This window comes from Martes martes, assembly GCF_963455335.1.
Source record: "Martes martes genome assembly, chromosome: 8".
Lineage (NCBI taxonomy): Eukaryota > Metazoa > Chordata > Mammalia > Carnivora > Mustelidae > Martes > Martes martes.
In genome coordinates, this window is record NC_137895.1 from 55,967,744 (window position 1) to 55,986,448 (window position 18,705).

Below are 18,705 nucleotides of genomic sequence, written 5' to 3' on the forward strand. Positions count from 1 at the left end.
CAGGAGGCCGTGGAATGCACAGGTGCGAGCTGCTGCCTTAGCACCATTTACTTGTGGTTTTCTGGCCTCCTGCTTACCTGGGCTGTTTACCTTCTCTGACTCCTTTCCATTCCTGTGTCTCTTGTGTGCTTTTAGGTGTCTCGAAGGCAGCTGCTATTCTCGTGTGCCTCTCGGGAATGAATGGCAGCACACTCTGGTCCAGTCCCCTCCCCGAGGAGGCCCGGGATATTACATGTTTGAATCTGATGCCAGGAAGCGTGGCTGAAACCATCTGCCTTGTGACAGGGACACACAGGATGTTCAGTGCATTCAATGCGACATCAGGTAAAGGTCATTCCATGGAAGTCTCTATTCCGGGGATCAGAACGGTCTTATATGGAAGGGACCTTTCCACTCTTGCACGGTGGAAAGTCTGTTTTGGATCCTTTGGAAGGTGAATTTAAGGTAAACAGAGAAAGGGTTTGACTAGGTTGAGTAATAGATCATGGTTAAACCTGTTTAGTGATAGGATGGGGCTAAACTGAGTTACCCAAACAGAAACTACCCTGAGGCTTTTGGTTTCTAAGTAGTCCTCCTACTCTGTACAAAACAGCTGGGCTTTGTCCCTTCATATTTGATATAGATGGGGTCCTTGTGTAAACTTGCTCATTTACCACTTAAAAAAATGGTCAGGGAATTAAAGTTTTAAAAATTCAAAAAAAATAAAAGATCAGGGAAGAAAGTAAGGTTTGTTGATGCATGTTGAGTTTGGCTTTTAAGTACTTACTATATTTAGACACCCATGACGTGAGGAACAAGAGAGAAATATAATGAAAGCCCCGTGTAAAACCATAAGTGTCCTGCTTGTGAATGCTTTAGACTTGACCAAAGCTGGACACGTAGCAACCTTCCCAGTTTTAGAGGTTGGGGTTTGGTAGCGGGGTAATTCTGAGTGAAAAAAACTTAAATGTAAGTTAACTGCAGAATTAAAGTCCTTTTGAAAACCTCCTGCGATTCCCCTGCTCATGGGAGCATGTGGTGGAAGAGAGAGAGTTGGTCTGGTTGGCTGCCCCTGGTTGGTTCCTCAGTAATTGTAATAATCTCTAACAGATCAATTCCTCTGCCCCAGACAAGTGGGCTCCTCTTTCTTGGAGAGACTTCAGCACCTCCATTTTATCTAGAAAACCTAGGTGTGAAGTTATCATATGGGTTTCTTAGTCAGACGCTTGAGGATTTCAGATCACACTCCCTGTGCCCTTCATCCCCAGTAAGATTAAAACTAAAAGAAAAGGTAAGGAGTAGCTGTCTGTCATTTGCCCATTGAGTTTCTCTCTTCTGACCTGGAAGCACTGCATCTGCCTTTTCCAGAGGCCGAAGCTATCATTGTGATCAGCTTATTTGTCACCCCTAGGGAAAGCCATTTGGACTTTAAACCCAAACTACTTATCCAATGGTACCCTGGCTGCCCCAGGGGTGGTGCTGCCAGACTTGGATGAAGATGGCGTTAGAGACCTCGTCGTTCTGGCCATTGGGGAATTGCAGGTATGCTCAATGTCAGATGGTCTCTCTTTCTCATAGGAAGTGCTTCAACTTCAGTCAGTTCTAGTACGGATATCATAAATGCTGCTTGAAACCTTTTTACAAGGGCTTAGGCTTAAGAAAAGTCTCTCCGGGAGATTTAATGAATAAATTGCCATCATGAACTCATTTTCCCAGCAGTCTCATTATGTTCCCATTGACTGTGGCAGGGTGGAGCTTGGGCGCCAGAGAGGTTTGTGTTTAAATTCCTGCTCCACGGTAGCCCTGTGGCCTTGGGCAAGCCATGGAATGTCTCCAAGATGTAACACGGGAATGCTCTATCTAGAACAGGGGCTGTTGTGAAAGCTGGAGCTACCGTATTTGAAGTGCGTAAAGTAGTGCCTATTTTTTATTATGTGGGTGTATTGTTAGTTGTATTAGACATACTTAACCTTTATGTAAAACCATAAGACAGCTTATAGAATAGATATGGAACACATCATACATTGAGTATGTAATAACAGCAATGACCTAAGAAAGGACAGTTGTATACAGGCTATGACAATAGACCTGGAGTCCAGGACACTTGTCCTTAAAGTATGCTCCTTGATTATGCTTTGCAGGAGCTCCAGTGGACTAGGGCTAGTACTCTGTGAACAGATAAAATAATAGTAGTTTTCCTTCCTAAATCACAGGAAAGAGTACATTAACGACCATGTATATCTCCAGTTTTACTCCTATATCTCCATTTTACTCCATATATCTCCATTTTTACTCCTAACACTTTTTTCGAGCTTGTGCCAAAAGTTCCTATAAGACGTATTCTCAGACTTCCTACGTGGGTTTGCCGGGAAATGCTGGTGGACGAAAGAATTGAACAATCGGCAACTAGTATTTGTGGGAAAATATGGATATAGATCATTTTGCTTTATTTGATTTATTTTAATTTTAAGAGACCTTGTGTTTGCTGTTGTGATTTTTGTAGTGCATATAGAGTTATGAAATCTGCAAGTAAAATGATTTAGAATAGAATGAAATCCATTGGCATTTTATGGTTTTCTGCCAGGAGCACCATAAATAAACTGAAAGTGCTTCTCCAGTCACTGAGCACTGTTTGGGGAGCACTGTTCTAGGACAACTGGCGATACTTTGTAAGATGAGAACAAAGAAGTAAGGTAAATTTCTAAAGACTAGTGAGTTTGGAGGGTACTTTATTAGTTTTCCTTCCATTAGCAAGTTGGTCTCAAAGTAGATTGAACCCCAAACTCAACAGATACTTACATAATCTTTTTTTAATCCCAGTCATTGTGAATTTCAGTAACTACATCCATCAGGGAGTGATTTTCTGAAGTTCCCAAAGTGGAAAGTATGGGGAGTTTCTTAACGGTTTAATGAAGTATGGTTAGCGGAGGCATAGCAAATTTATATGTCCTGAGCAAGTTTAACAATCTTGCCTTCATACCCTATTCATTGCCAGTGGTGGCTGACAGGCTAGAGGTTGAGGCTTTTAGGGACCCTCCACAGTGAGGCAGCCTCTGTTGGAGGAACTAGCTTCTTGCCTACTCCTACTCTGTGATTTTCTTTTCTTTTCTTTTTTTTTTTTTGTCTTAACCAAACAGCAAAAAAAGTATACTGTCCAACTTGCCTCACAGAATTTACTTATTTACACATAGTGTAGAGATATGAATAGTGTCCATTCTGTCTGAAAAGTGATAGTACTAGAAAAATCACAGAGAAGTGATGGGTTTAGAACAGCCTCACCTTTATACTGACCTCTTATGACCTCTAATGCCAGCAACAAGGAACCTGGGGAACCTAAGCTCTGGTTTATTCTAAGCTACATTATGGAAGGCTCTCTCTTCTTAAGGAATGGAACATATTAGGTCTATGACTTAGAGTGATGCATTCTTAGATCTGGGTTTAGAGTGAGGTGGGCTTGGGACAGAAGAACTGATAGTTCGGGGTTGGTGGAACTTACCTGGCCTAGAACGTTAGTGGGAAGGGACCTCAAAGCCATGTGGTTGATCCTCTCACACCATGTTAGAATCACTGATACAGTATTCCAGACACATTGGCCCCTACTCTCCTCAAGCCTCAGGCCAATGGGCCTTATAAATCACTGATTTGTAAGACTGTTCTTTTCATTTTTGGTCAGGTCTAGAAAATTCTATCATATTGGTAAGAATTCTACGTTCTCATAGCTTCTACTCACTGTTCCAGCATCAGCTACTTTGAATGAATATAATCCTCTTTATACATAAAAGCCCATTCACCTCAGCTGCATCCCACTAAGCCTGCTACTCGCAAAGCTAAATGCCCCCAGTTTCTTATATTGTCCCCCATGCACCATGAAGTCTAGATCCCTCTCTTTCTTGCTTTCTTTCCCTTTGCATTCCATTTTATCCATATCTCTTAAAATGTCATACCTGTGTCTGGAAACCATATTCTATTTGTGATATAACCAATTATATCAGTGTAAGGAAATGCTACTTCTTTTGGTACAGGCCTTGTATTTCTATTAATGTAGCTGAAGATTGTGGTGGCCTTTCTGAGATTTCGCTTTTGTTTATAATCCGTTAAAGCACCCACCCTTTTTAATTAATCAATTAATTAATGGCCCCATTTCTTCTTTCAGATTTTGACTCATCTTCCAAACCTAAGACTTCTTTGAATTTCGAGTTTGTCATAGAGCATATTAGCTATCCCTTTCAGCTTTGTGATGAGCTTGCGATAAGCTATTCCATTCATTCAGGTCTTTGAGAAGAGTGATTAGTAGGAATGGGACAGTAGCAGGGTGGTGTGACATTCCACAGAAATCTCCCTTTGGGTTGGTATTGACTCACTCAGGGTACACTGAAAACTGTATCTTTCTGTCTTGTCCAAAAGAATTCATGACACTAAACTTTGTCAGAAGCTTTACAGAAGTCAGGGTATCACTACAGTTCTCATATTTCCCAACTGGTGATTCTGTTGCTGAAAGAAAACCCTCTAGAGCAGGGGTTGGCAGACTGTGTGACCTGTAGACCAGATTTGGCCCACTGCTTGTTTTTGTAAATATAGTTTTATTGGAGCACAGCCAATGCCCATTTTTTTATTATTATCCATGGCTGCTTTCACGCTATGGCGATCGGCTAGTTGCTTCAGAAACCATCTGGCTTGCAAAACCTATAATGCCATTTGACTCTTCACAGGACAGGTTTGCTGGTCTCTGCTTGATAGTAAGGTTGATAGTAGCCAGGCAGGCTAGACATGTAGCATTATGATGGGAGAGGCTGCCTTGTATTGATTTTAGTTGGGACCAGATATTACTGGCAATTTCTGGGTGTGAGAGTAGAGACCCGGGAGTCAGCTGTCCTGTAGTTAGCTCTGGGCTAGAATTTTGTGCCTCAGAAGACTTCATCAAGAAACAACTGTGCTTCAGAGAAATTTCCTGGGCTACCATACAGATGGTTTTTGCACATATCTACCAAAGGAATGGGAACGTTGGCTTCATTTTCTTGCTTCCAGGGGAAAAAAGTGAAGCAGGTTTGGCTTTATGCTTTCCAACTTTGGGAAGCGTTTCTGAACCCTTAGCTAATCAGGAATCAGTAATGTCTGGAGAAACTACTTGGTTAGGAAACGATATGGCATCTACTGACTCCGTTTTTTTCACTTCTTCAGCCAGATCTGTGCTTTCTGCTGGTGTCTGGCCGGACAGGGAGTCCAGTGGGCCGACCCGTGAAGTACAACATCGTGGGAGTGGGGAATCTGATTGGTCCTCAGGTTTATGTCACCACAAATGGGGCTGTCTACATCCTGTTTGGCTTTGGTAAGAAGCAAAGCTAGTTTTTTTGCCGTTCCCCATCTGTGTGTGTGTTAGGCCTCCCTTTTGAGACAGAGTGAAAGTTTGGGAATTGCTGACATCAGTCAGCCCTTTTGCCACCTCCTATCCCAGGGGCCACTCATTCTCCGCCACCCGTGGCCGGTTATTAACTAAGCTTTCCCCAACTGCCTTCTCCAGAGAGAAGACTTCTTGCCCAGCATCTGCTTCATTCCTTTCCCCACTCCATGTTGAGCCATTCTGGGTGGGATCTGTGAGACCCATCTTTTTTTTCTTTTTTTTTTTTTTTTTTAAGATTTTATCTATTAATTTGACAGAGAGCGCACAAGCAGGGGGAGCAGCAAAGGGAAATGGAGAAGCAGGCTTCCTGCTGAGCAGGGAGCCCAGTGTGGGGCTCGATCCGAGAAATCTGGGCTCATGACCAGCTGAAGGCAGATGCTTAACCGACTGAGCCACCCAGGGGCCCCTGTGAGACCCATTTGATCAGGCTCTGTGTCTGTCGCTCAGATCCTCACCCTGGGAAAGTTCTAGTAAATTCAGCTTCTCAGTGTTGGTTCTTCCTGTGGTGCTAGGAAATATCCAAGCTGTCGCCCTGCGGGACATTTTTGTTCAGGCCCAAAATCGAGACAGCTTACCACCTTCTCTGCAGATAGAAGAGCTGGAATGGGAGAAGCGAAGATCCATCAACCTGTCTGAGCTCATTGACATTTACAGGTAGGGCAGATATCTGACCTTGTCGCAGTTCAGTCTCCTGAGATCTTGCAAGCCATGGAGTCTCCACGTTTGAATTGGGCCGGTGAATAAGGGGCCAGAGAGGTCTGTGGGGGAAATAGCGCTAGCCATCATAAACCATCTTCCTATCTGGTGAGGTAGAGATGTTCTTTTCTTGGTAACATAAGGTGTTGGTGATCATGATTTGTGATCACTCTACACACAGACTGCAGAGAGGAGATCTGTTTAGCGTTCTGAGTCAGAGCAGGGCAGGCTGAGATGGGGAGGCCTCCAGGCAGGGAGAGAGATTTATGTAAAAAACCTGCTTGTAAACTGGGCTAAAGTATCTGCCCTACTCCTTTTCTGTGTTTTTCTCTTAGTTGAAGAATCGTTTTGACAGGAGCAAGGCTAGCATCCATGAAATCTTATTTTTTATTCTTGTTTATTTCTTAATCAAAAGCATGTCATTTGTCACATGTGGTGGATTTTACCCATTTAACCCCAGGCCTGGGTAGTGATTGTCTTCATTCTCTTCTGTCAGAAGTTTCAGATCATCTTCTAGCATTTTCTCAGGTAGTATCACATTGTTTCAGTAAGAATTGGGCAGGTATTAAATGGAATGGTCCCAGTTCTTCAGAAAAAGAAATAATTCAATGCAGTGTTGACCATGAGTTGCTGTCCAAGCTCAGTGACAATCTCAGGCCTCCTGTCCAGGTTTCCATCTGCTTTCCGTGCCATTATCCTTGGCTCTGTTAACCTCCCCCAGAGTATCCAACGTGAGAGTTCTGGCCTTGTGGCCCTTCTCCTAGGAGTTCCTTTTGAACTAGCATGAATTTTCCAGGGATTCTTTCTTTCTAAAATGAAATTCGACTTGAATGACACAGTGCCACCGCATAAAATCATGGTGGGAGGTGAATACCAGAGTATAGAGAAACATGTACCCCGAGAGAAAGAGCCCCAACTTGTGGCTCCAGAATCTCATCCAAGCCGGAGACTAACCATTGGGTCTTGTTTAATTCAGCGATGGTGTTGAGCTACTGCAGATGGTGAAGGCACCTGATTCCAACTGCAGCAACCTCCTGATTACAACCAGACAAGGCCTCATCCTGCTGCGGGGGCAAAATCTTACACCTTCCTGGACACTGAGCCTGCAAGGCCTGCACAGGTTTGCTGTGTGCTCCTCCTAAGGGTTGTAGTTTGATCTGCTTTCCCACGTTTAAAAATTGCCCAGAACAATTGCTTGATACCTGGGGTGGTGCGGAAGAGGGAGAAAGAAGTCCTTGTTTTCCTCTCCTTCTGCTTTACTACTGATCACTTAACTTTGTTCTCATTTGCAGCCAGCCTACTCCTGGGTATTTCACTGATGATCAGACCTTAGACTTCCTTCTCCAGATACAGGATGGAGTTGGGATGAAAAAGGTAAAACTTTGGGACTCAGATCAATGAAAACATCTAGAAAGTCTATTTGTTGTGTCCAGCCATACACTAGGTACTGTGAGAAATAGGGACCTAACATATGGTCCCTTCCTTCAGAGAACTCAAAGTGTAGCTGAAAACTCACAAGCTAGTGCTGAGATCTGTAGCATTGGAAGCTTTTCCAGTTAACTCCCTTCCAGTACATGAATTCCCTCTTCTGAATTCTTAACTTACAGTTAGGCAGTAGGAACCTTCTGAAGTCTCTCGGTGGGGAAAGGCAGGCATAAATAAACTTAGTACTTTGGTACCTAGTTTCCTAAGCTCTCAGAGAAGGCGGGATATCTGGGGTGGCTGGGTTGTTACGGAGGACTTAATAAGGGAGGGAAAGATGAGCAGGACCTCGAAAGTTGAATTATATTTATATGAGGAGGGGTGGATGGGAAGGCTTATTGGGTCAGGACCACCGATACCTGAGGCCCAGAGACAGAATGGTATGGCACGTTCCAGGGACACTGAAGAGGTCTTTCTGATTTTACGTGAGGTTGCATATTGTGAAGATACAGTGATTGGATAGGCAGTTTTCATTCTCTCTCTTTTTTTTTAAAGACTTATTTATTTGAGAGAGAGAGAGTGTGTGTGCACATGCATGAGCAGGGGGAGGGGCAGAAGGAGAGGGGGTGGGAGAATCTCAAGCAGACTACATGCCCAGCACGGAGTGGACACAGGGCTCGATCTCAGGACCCTGAGATCGTGACCTGCGCCGAAATCAAGAGTTGGATGCTTAACTGACTAAGCCACCCAGGCGCCCCCAGTTTTCATTCTTATTACAGGGAGAATTAAGGTTTCGAAAATTTCTTTTTTATAATTAACCTAGCTTTTGTGTTTTTCTTCACTCTAAAATATGTATTTATATATTGCACACTGTTCCCTGGGAGCCAACTCAACAGTTAATCATCGCCTCTAATGTCCACCAAGTTCCGCACCAGATGCACAGATATTGTCTCTGGAGACACAGAGTTAATGAACACAAGGCCCCGGTCCTCTGCAGCTCCTAGTCTCTGGGGTGCGAGTACGCACAGGGCTCTGCTACGCCACGGCGCGTGCTAGGTGGAGGTCCACACAATGCCACGGGGGCGCAGGGAGCAGACGGAGGGGAGTCAAGAGGTGCTCTGTGTTGGTTGTGGGCTAGATTTTCATATCCTGAAAGCAGAGAAGTGGTTCACTGGATTGATATGTAAAGAGAAGCCAAGGGGCATTTCTGCCACAGAGCTCTGAGTGAGCTCAGCTGATGGAAGGCCCTGGAAAGCAGGGCGGCAGCGTTTAGGTGACGTACTGGGGGCACTGGGGTCATTTGGTCCTGAGTGGAGGACAGAGCTGATGATAAAGGCATCACTTCAGGGAGAGTCTTCCAGCAGTGCTGTGTAGGAAAGAAACAATGTCCCATTGTGTTTCAAAAGAATTTCAGGTAGAGATTGGAATTTTCATTGGCATTCCTAGCAGGATTAAGGGAGAAGGGTATACATAGCTTGATTAAGAGCTGAGCTGCTAGGGATTTAGACCTGGAATTTAATCTTGGCTCCACTACTTACCGGTGGCCTCGGGCAAGTTACATAACCTCCCCTGACTGCAGATTCTATGTCTATAAAGTGGGGGTCATAATAGCACCTGTCTTCATAGGGTTATGATGATAGGAAAATAATGTGTGTGACTGGATCCAGTTTTTTAGTGTGGTGTCTCAAGACTTTTGTCCTGAGACTACCAGAGGGAATCTTGAAGTGTTGGCTCGGGGTGGGGGTCGGGGGTGACTGTCTCCCCAGGTGGTGCGGCTGAGTCTGGGCAGGGACGCAGAAGGGTGGGCCCGAGGGGTTGAAGAGTAGGAAAGTGGTTGTTGACAGGGGTGCAGTCCTTCCACTCACCAAAGAACAGACACTGAGGATAGGGGCTGGGGCTGGGTGGGGAGTTTCTTATGGATTTGGGCCAAGGAGAGGCTCTGAAACTGTGAGGTATGAGGTATTTGGGGTGAGAAGGAGATAGATGTGCAGGTAGGGATTAGGAGCTCAGTCCCCTTCGTTACCCTGTGAGAGATGCAGCTGAGGAATGTATTTTCTCCTAGTTTGTTTGCCTGTCTCGATGTGCTGTCTTGACTTTGAGACCAACCTAGGGCTGAGCTCTGTATGCGTGACACCCAGGAGTTGAACCTGTAAAGCTTGGAGCACAGCGCGTAGCACGGGCATCCACTTAGTCACTGTCCCCTCAGTGGGCGCTGCGGTCGTGGGAGGGAACGAACCGGCAGGATGCGCTGCTGTGGGCGTCTGGTGACAGCACCTCTCCTCCAAAGGGCTGCTGTCTCTGGATGAGGATGGCCACAGACACTGAGCACTCTTGAGTTCCCTCCTGTCCCTGAGCTGCTGTTCTCTCACATGCAGAATGACAGGCAGATTGGGTGATTTCTAATGTTCCCTTCCCGCTCAAGAATTCAGCAGACCTTTAAACTCTGCTAAGTGGGGACAAGGGCTGTGGAAAACTAGGTCTGGTCCCTAGTCACTGTTTAATGCTTTCCGAATGCCTAGCTTGTTCACAAGGAGTAAGCTCAACCTGTTAATATACAGGAGTTTTCATTCTCTTGTGTGTTTCCTTGGCCTGCTGCCTTTTTTGGGGGGTGGGGGGGTGGGAAGGAGGGGCTGGAGAAGAGAGAGAATCTTGAGCAGGCTCCACGCCTGCTGCAGAGCCTGACGTGGGGTTCCGTCTCAGATCACAACCTGAGCTGAGATCAGGAGCTGGTCGCTGAACTGACTGAGCCCCCCGGGCGCCGCAGCCTGCTGCCTTTCTGAAGGTGGGCTGTCCTCACTGTCTCCTCTTTTGCAGGTGGTGGTGGTGGATGGGGACTCAGGCTCCATTCTCTGGAGTTACAGTGCTCCCTGTCACCTGAAAGAGACACCAACCACCTCAGCAGTGACTGCAGACCAGAAGTCTGTCTTCCTCTTTTGGGCTGAAGGGATGTCAGCTGCATCTCCCAGTTCTGTGAGTGAGCCTGGGGGGTGTGGGGTGGGGGCCCTTTTGTCACTTGGTGAGATGACAGCTGCTCCGCAGGGCTGACTGGGTCTGGAAGGTTTAGTGGAGCAGCCACGCTTCCAGGTGGGTGTGGGTAAAACACAGTGTGGGTGGGTGTGAGTAAAACACAGCAGCACCCGATGGGCAGGGCTAGAACCTGGTCCTTCCTGAGCTCTGCTTGTCCTGACCTTGCCTTTCAGCTGCAGCCAAGGGAAAGCTGATAGCAGCCCCTGGCTGCTGGCTGCCAACAGTGGGAGGCTAGATAAGGGATAGGTCCTCTCAAGACGCTAGGTCCAGAATTCCAGATGATTCACATGTGCTGTAGTCAAAGAGAAGTAACGGTGACTGGTCTGGAGGGGGCAGAGGAGGGTGCATGGTGGGTGAGGCTGGGCTTCGAGGTGAATAAACTTGAGTCTGAAAAAACGGCATGGCGCAGGGATGGCCAGGCAGTTGGAGAGGATATCGATGAAGCTGAGGTTGAGGGTTCATCTGGGGGAATTACAGGGGAGAAGGTCCGATGCCCAGAAGGCAGATTTTCCAAAGTCTTTCTTTTTCTTTTTAAGATTTTATTTATTTGTCAGAGAGAGCACAAGCAGGGGCAGTGGCAGACAGAGAGAGAAGCAGACTCCCCACTGAGCAGGGAGTCTGATGCGGGGTTCCATTCCAGCACCTTGGGATCATGACCTGAGCTGAAGGCATATGGTTAGCCCACTGAGCCACCCAGGCGTCCCTCAATAAAGCCTATCTTGACCAGCACCTGCTCTGTGCCAGGCACTGTGTTCTCCGTAGGGACCTAAGGATAGACTAGAAACCGTGCCAGCGCTCTCTCAGAGAAGGTCCACAGATGCTGGGGGGACCTAGGAGGACGAAGAATTCCTGAATTCGACTATGCACTCTTGGACAAGCCACCTAACTTTTCTGAGCCTCATGCTCTTTATCTATCAATGAAGATGCTAATATAGTCCCTCATTTTGAGGATCAGATTTACTAAAAATCTAGATTATAGTTGTAACTCTGGTGCTCGCTTCGGCAGCACATATACTAAAATTAGTTGTAACTCTGCCCTGCCCTAACATGTGCCCACGATATTTACCTGACATTTTAACTTCCTGGTTTCCTCATTTAATAAAGTGAGGGGATTAGACAGGTGACTCTCCAATGTAAGTGTCTATAAATAACCCCAAAACAAAGGTGTGGTACAGATGCTGTAATAGAAGCACAAATAGGAGGTTTAGCTGGAAGCACAAAGGAGGGCAGCTGGGGAGCTTTCTCTAAAAGAGGTGGCCTTCAGGTGTGGGATCTAAGGATGAGGATTGTTTTCAGTCGTGGAAATGGGCTCCAGAGGATTGTTAGACAGTCTAAGGGGGACATAGGGTTGGCAGAGGTTAGATGGAGCAAAGGTGCCAGTCAGACATTCCTGAAGCTTGGCCAGCCAGGTGAATAACGGTAGGAAGAGGCTGGAAAAGGCAGATTTGGGTTAAGTGGTGTAAGACCTTGGCTTTCAGGCTGAGGAATTTGGGCTCCATTCCCTTGGCGTTGAGAAGGGAGTTTGGCTCTTTGCATGTCATATGGACGGAGCCAGAGGTCTGTCCTGTCAGGTGTGGGATTCTGAGGGTCCGGGAAATGCCCTCTTTTGCTGCGCGGCACGTGGGGGCCAGTGTGGCTGTAGGCGTCCTGCCCGTGCTTCTCCTCCCTTCATGTACTTCTTATGCTAAGAATACAGGGTTCCCATTTCCTCCACTAGTGGGGCCCAGGGTGGTCCCCGGGTTGGGGAGGCACACAGGGAGCTCAGTAGAGCAGTCATTGACTGACCTCTACGTGGTCTTTCTGGGCGTTAACAACTGTGTGGCTGCACACGTGTGTGTGAGACGAACGTCATCCCTGCACAGAGGTCAGTCTGGCGAGGGCAGTTCCTGTGTGCATTTATTCTGCTGTGGGGACTTGGAGGGCTGCCACTTAGAAATGGAATTTTTGTTTTATAATTAATGATTTACTTCTGTCTGGGCAATGCTCTGTTTATTTCAGAAACTGAGATTTTTGTGATTTTAGCTTGATATTTGCAATTGGCTTTAATATCCAGTGAGAAGAGATGTCTTTTCATGTATACATTTTGTTTCCACAAAACCCCACCTACTGCAGGAGATGGCCCAGTGTTCTAATACTCCCACAGGCAGAAGACTAGGGGTCCTTCCCACCCCGGGCATACGCATTTCCATTCTTTTTTTTCTCATAAGGGAGAAAGCATTTTCTAGCTCTAGTGGTTTGAAGAAGTTGGTGATTAGTCAGTTTTCAACTCTCTGGAATGTGTCTCTTGTATATGAGAGTTTCTCTCAAACACATGCTTGTAGTTGGGGTCAGGTCATAGCCTCTGAAAGGAGTCCGTAATCACCACGGTCTCCTCTGCCCTTTTCATTGGAGGGCTGTCACATGTGGGAATGAGAGTCACCTACGTTCTTCCCTTTTGCTTCTCACTGTCAGGATGTCATCCCCGGAACTGGGCCACCCAGCCTTCACCACCTGTACCTCCTGCATCCAGCGTTCCCCTCTATTCTTCTGGATCTGGCCAATGCCACGGGCACAGTGACGGCTTCAGAGGGTAAGTCCCTGTGATGGGGGGGCTGTGTGCACAGATGAGGGGAGACAGTGTGCTGGCCGTGTGTGCGAGGATCCCGCTGTCTCAGCGAGGGAGGGTCGCGTGTTGTCAAACAGCAGCAGAGGGTGGGGGAGTTGAGCCGCTCCCAGGCTTCCCTGGTGCTCAGGGCCGTGGCCGGAGTGCCCCTCTGGGAGGAGCAGCAGGCTCCCAGGCTAAAGACCCAGCCCTCGGAATAGGCTGAAAGCTGAGGGCAGGTGCAGCTCGTCTCAGAGGTTCTTAGGTGGACGTGGTTCACGCAGCTTCATTCAGCGGACGTTCGCTGAGCATCATCTGTGTGTCGGGCATGGTGCCGGTGCTGGGAGTACAAGTAAGACTACACTCTTGACCCTCTAGGAGCGAGGATTTAGAATTACTTGTGAGGAAAATGGTGGAGGTAGCATGTTGTCTCTCGGACACAGGTGTAGGATCAGTGGAGACTTTCTTCTGACTAGTGCAAGTAAACATGCCCATTGCATAGAAGTGGCTGCCAAGAGAAAAATCCAGGGAAAAAGAAAAATTGCACAGAATCTGACCACTCGTTACCCTGTTAACATTTTGGAAGTAGTCTTCAACTTTATGTATGTATATAAAGAATACCGTATAGCGAAATTTGGATCAAATGTTATTAGAGACCTGTAATTAAGGCAGTCAGAACCCTGGAAACTCAGCCACTGTGACCTCCTGGTCTTGAAGTGTCTGATGGGCTCCTCCTCGAATATCCTTTGCCTCACTCTGAACTGAGGGAGTCTGCAGTTCTTGTTGGGGGGTGGGTAGGGAGGGAGGAGGGTATGGGGTGAGGAAAACCAGATGGGCCACTTCTCCTTTACGTCTTCCCGTATTTTCTTGCCATTCAGAGGCTTGCTCTCCTTGTACAAACTCATTTGCCTGGAAGTTAAAACTAGTGCTTGTGACTCTCAGTTTGTTGGGATACATTGGGAAGAACACCTCACACGAAATTTGTAAGAACCCCTGCCCCCTGGCTTTGTGTGTGGTGGGGAGCAGGGTCGGGGAGGTGGCATCCTACAGAATCCTGTGTTGAGATCTAAATGAGTTGGTGGGTTGTTGTTGTTGTTGTTTTTAAGATTTTATTTATTTTTTTGACAGAGAGAGACACAGCGAGAGAGGGAACACAAGCAGGGGTAGAGGGAGAGGGAGAAGCAGGCTTCCTGCTGGGCAGGGAGCCTGATGCGGGGCTAGAATCCAGGACCCTGGGATCATGAGCCGAAGGCAGACGCCTAATGACTGAGCCACCCAGGCGCCCCTGAGTTGTTTTTCAGTGTTAGTGAAAAACATTATTCAGTGAACATTAAATAGTGGTACTTAGGAATTGAGACCCTTTTTAGTACAACAGCTATTTTAAGGATAAGGCAGAATAAGAGCTGGTGAGGCAGATAGCATCTGCGACTGTGTACTGACAGTCCAGGAATTCTCCAGAGTTCTAGTTTGCTGTGCTCACTTTGCTACCAAATTGTCACCATAGTTGGCATATCCTCGTTTCCTGATTTGGGGCTTTCTTAGAAGCAGCTTCAGAAAAGGAAGGGTCTAAAGACTGAGAGGAATGAATGTGCTGCGTTGCTGGCATCCTGTCGTTCCCACTGTGCACCCACCATCTAGCCCAGTGCCGGCATTTAATAAGTGTTCAGTAAACTTCGTGGATGAATTAATGAAGGGGTAAATAAGTGAATGAATCTAGTTGCAGAATCAAGACACTCTCCTGCTAGCAGAAGTATTCTGTCCTCCTTAATTGCTCTTGTTTTTGTCCTTCCTCAGTTGGAATTAACGACCTCTGGAAAGATGCCTTTTATGTTACCAGGACAACAGGGCCAAGCTCCGAAGGCCATCTAGCACCCCTGGTGGTCAGCAAGCTTAGTCTACGGTGGGCGCTGATGGAAGGTCAGGTGGTCCAACTTGAGGACACCACCCCCAAAATTGGCCGTGGGGAGCTGCGAAGATTCCTCTCTAGAATAAAGTTTGTTGATCCTCCCCACCAGGTGAATCTCTTCTGAATGGTATATTTGATTACCAGTAAGGGTTTGGGGCAAATGCTACCAACTCCAACTTTGTTCTCGAGAAAGTAGATGGGAGTAGGAGCCCTTTTGATTAGCCGGGTGTCAGGAACCAGCTGTTCGAGAGCAGCTCTGTTTTCTTAAGGTGCGTTATGACCATTCAGAAATGGTATTCAGTTGTTTTTAGCTGGGAATGGTACCATCCCCTTAGGGGACACTTGGAAATGTGGGGTCATGGTGTCTATTGTCTCAGTGACTGAGGGGGTGGGCACGACCAGTATTTTCTGGGTAGAGGCTGGCGAGGCTAACAGCATGCCACACTTGTAGCAGTTACGTATCCAAAGAATTATCTGGCTGCTGACCTCACAGCCCTCAAATACTGTGGTCTACTTCAATGTTCAAGAGTTTATCATGGAAAAAAACAAGGTTCCTGGATCTTTCTGGAAGGACTTATGAGCTTTCCGGGTTAAGTAGAAGGACAGAAGAGTAGAGAAATAGCTTGGGTTTCCTCCATCTCTCTGTCATGAAAGGAATGAAAGTCGCTGATACCTGCACTCTTTCCCCTAGATGTAGTCTGATGGAATCTTCGTTTCAGAAGAAGTGAACAGAGTGGTACCATCTCTCTCCCAGCAGTGTCAAGTCAGTTCTTTGGAGAGAAGGAAGACTTCACCTCATTTTACCACCTCTGTGCGATCGTCACAAAGCACTTTGGAGGGCACGTTGGAGTTCTCTGATGACAGCACGATCCATTGGGCTGAGGTTATCTGACCTACCTTTTCAGTCCCTGCATTAACCCCCTCCTCTAGGCACTCCAGGGATAGTTTGGAAATGTGAATCTTACGGTTTATTTTTTGTGTGTCTAATTTATAAACTCCTGCTGGGAAATCCCAGTGAAGTTCTTCCCTGGAACATTTTGTTTTGCATTATGCCACATGTGTGTATACATTGGTATGATGATGAATTAGTTTCTTGATCTGTTCTAAGCTCCAGGGACCGAGTTTCTTGTCCTTCTGAAGTACACCTGATTTGTTTGGTCGTCTTGAGACTTCCAGTGCCCTGCCTCTGATCAGGGCCACTGGTCCTTGCCTTCTGTGTTCTCTTATCGCCTGTACCTGGGCTTCTTCCCACACTAGCGGCAGGGAGACAGACGGTGGGAGGCTGAGGGAGCCGTCCTCGAGTTTGCAGCTTTTATCTTCAGTAGCCTTCCACCTCACAAACTTCCCGTCTCTGCACACTCGGTGACAATAGCCACCACCACATTCCTGTCGGAAGGGGAACAAGAGCAGTGTGTAGTTCATGAGCGGCCTCTGACAGGGTCCATGTGGTATCGTGTGGTCTGGATTGGCCTGCCAGTCCTGTCCTTTTCCCTGCTAACTTCCAAAGTGCTGGAGGTGTGTGTGTGTGTGTGTGTACGCTGTCCTAGGTCTGTGAAGTCAGGAATGACTCAGGCAGGCAGCCTAATCCCTGCCATAACTCTATTCTGCTCTCTTAGCATCTCCTAGGGGCCATCCTCCATACTGCCTTTCATTTGCCCTCTTATTGAGATAGTTTTGCTTTGCTTGCATGAGAGCAAAGCTGTTCCTGGATTTTTTTCCTTGACTCCCATATGCAACCATTTTGCCTGCACATCTCCTTCCTTGTAGAGCCTTTGAAACACTGTATTTTGAGAAAACTCCTATGTAAATACTCTTTTATATTAGTTAAGTTCTTTAGAATTATCTCCAGTGCTTACTTCTCCCTTCTTCCATAAATATTAAGTTCTTTTCTAAACTTCTAAGTCATTGTTTATATAGCAGAAAGTCCCACATTAGCTGGTGGAGAACTGCTTTTCTTCTTGAATAATTTTGATAGGTCATACCCGAGTGCAACTCAGGTTCTGTCTTACTTGAGCCTGTATCTTTTTAGCTTGTATTAATAAAGGGAGTCCAGACGAATTTATAGAGATTACAGAAATGTAGGGATCCCAGATTTGAAGGGATGTATATTACTTGCCCAGTGGTAGGCATTATGACATAACAGAAGGGTGGTAGCAATAGCAGATTGGCCTGCCAGGTTTCTGGGCACCCCCTTGCCTTAGGGCCTGAAAGGAAATTTAATTTCAACACTTTGGGAAGCTTTGTAAACTTGGGGGAATAATGAGAGGATATCCAAGAGGATAGGGATGATTCTAGATTGACTTCTAGAGTTTGAATCTGGGTAGAAGATTCTAGGATCTTGTTTAGCCTACTAGAGGATTCTGAGGACTAATTTATAGTTGACTGAATAGCTAAAACTTGACTTGTGGTTCTGTGGCCTGGGCTGAGCCATCTATGTCTTACCCTCTTTCTTCACCATGTTGAGGCTTTCTGGGAAAGCCATTTTGGGTAGAGGAGCAAAATGCCAAGTCGTTTACTGAGGGCCTGATCTGAGGGGATCCTTTTGGGTAGAAGATGGTGTTTATGCTGGGTGAGTCCCAGAAATAAGAGGAAGCTAGAAGACTGTCAGTCCCTAAATTCTTCATGGTGTGTTTACAAACTGTTGTCTTAACTATGATAAGTTTGAATCCATTTTTGCTAGACACAGGACAGGCTCTAGGTTTCTCCTCCCTTCTGCAGCCAGGGCAGGTTGGAATGGTAGCAGAGGATTGCAGAAGCTTCACCTGACCAACATGGGTGTTAGCTTGTCAGGTGTGTCCTGACACTCCCTTCTCCTTGGAGGCACCCACCCTACCGGACCTCTAAGGTAGGAAGCGCTCCTCCCTTCCCCCACTCCAGCGAGGCTCCTGTGACTGCCTCTTAGGGATAGCAGTGACTTGTGTGGGTATAAGGATCTTCCTTCTCCCAAGCTCTCCTCCTTGCTATCCGTGTAGCCTCTTCCACCCTAGACAGATGCTCTCCGCTCCCCCTCCCTGTCGGGTATGCTGACACAAATCCCCTTGAATGTGAATTGCTGCTTTTATTGCCCATACTACAGACGAGCCGGCTGGTATATTGTCAGGAAGCACTATTTAAAATGTGAATTGTTGCAGAACAAATAAATACTATATAGGAAACACATTTGTGTGTCATTCTTGTTCTTCCTACCCATCGGGTGGTTTGTTTTCCCTTAATGGAAAAGAGGAAGGAGGTGTATGTGGCTGAGTTGGGGATCCAGAGAAGAGTGTATGTTCATTGGGGAAGTGTCCCTTTCCATAAATCCCCCAGGAATAACTCCATTGGACCATTTCTGGAAGTGGACCTGTCCCTGCATACACTTATCATGTATTCTAGTTTCCTGGTGGCTTCTACGATATTTAAACTTTCATTGGGTCCCTACTATGTGGGTGCAGGACCCTGTAACAGGCAGTGTGGAGGGCATCTGTCCTGTGTATCCAAGCTCCCAGGGCCTTTACCTTCCATTCTGTGCCTTCCAGGAAGGCTGAGCCCAATGGACGACTGTAGAGTTGCCCACCTGCACCCTCCAAATCCCAGAGAGGGGGCAGATGGATAAGTCCCTTAAGGGCAGGAACTGGATTTTACTTCTCTCTGATGAGCCCCAAACCTGGCACATAGCAAGCAATCAGTGAAGGAGAGAGGGTGATTCCAAGCGTGGGA

The 18,705-nt window shown here is 46.7% G+C and overlaps 1 protein-coding gene across 1 annotated transcript in view; it reads left to right on the forward strand.

Annotated features, from left to right (window-relative positions):
* The window catches only part of FAM234B (family with sequence similarity 234 member B), a 34,369-nt gene extending 16,208 nt beyond the window's left edge, over positions 1–18,161 (forward strand). Inside the window, exons 4-13 of the mRNA XM_080811796.1 lie at positions 136–324; positions 1,391–1,521; positions 5,158–5,305; positions 5,890–6,031; positions 7,050–7,193; positions 7,366–7,447; positions 10,310–10,465; positions 12,974–13,091; positions 14,898–15,118; positions 15,701–18,161. Of these exons, the coding sequence (XP_080667922.1) occupies positions 136–324; positions 1,391–1,521; positions 5,158–5,305; positions 5,890–6,031; positions 7,050–7,193; positions 7,366–7,447; positions 10,310–10,465; positions 12,974–13,091; positions 14,898–15,118; positions 15,701–15,706 (1,337 nt within the window). The 3' untranslated portion in view covers positions 15,707–18,161. The remainder of the gene's footprint in view (positions 1–135; positions 325–1,390; positions 1,522–5,157; positions 5,306–5,889; positions 6,032–7,049; positions 7,194–7,365; positions 7,448–10,309; positions 10,466–12,973; positions 13,092–14,897; positions 15,119–15,700) is intronic.
* Positions 18,162–18,705: the final 544 nt, after the last annotated feature.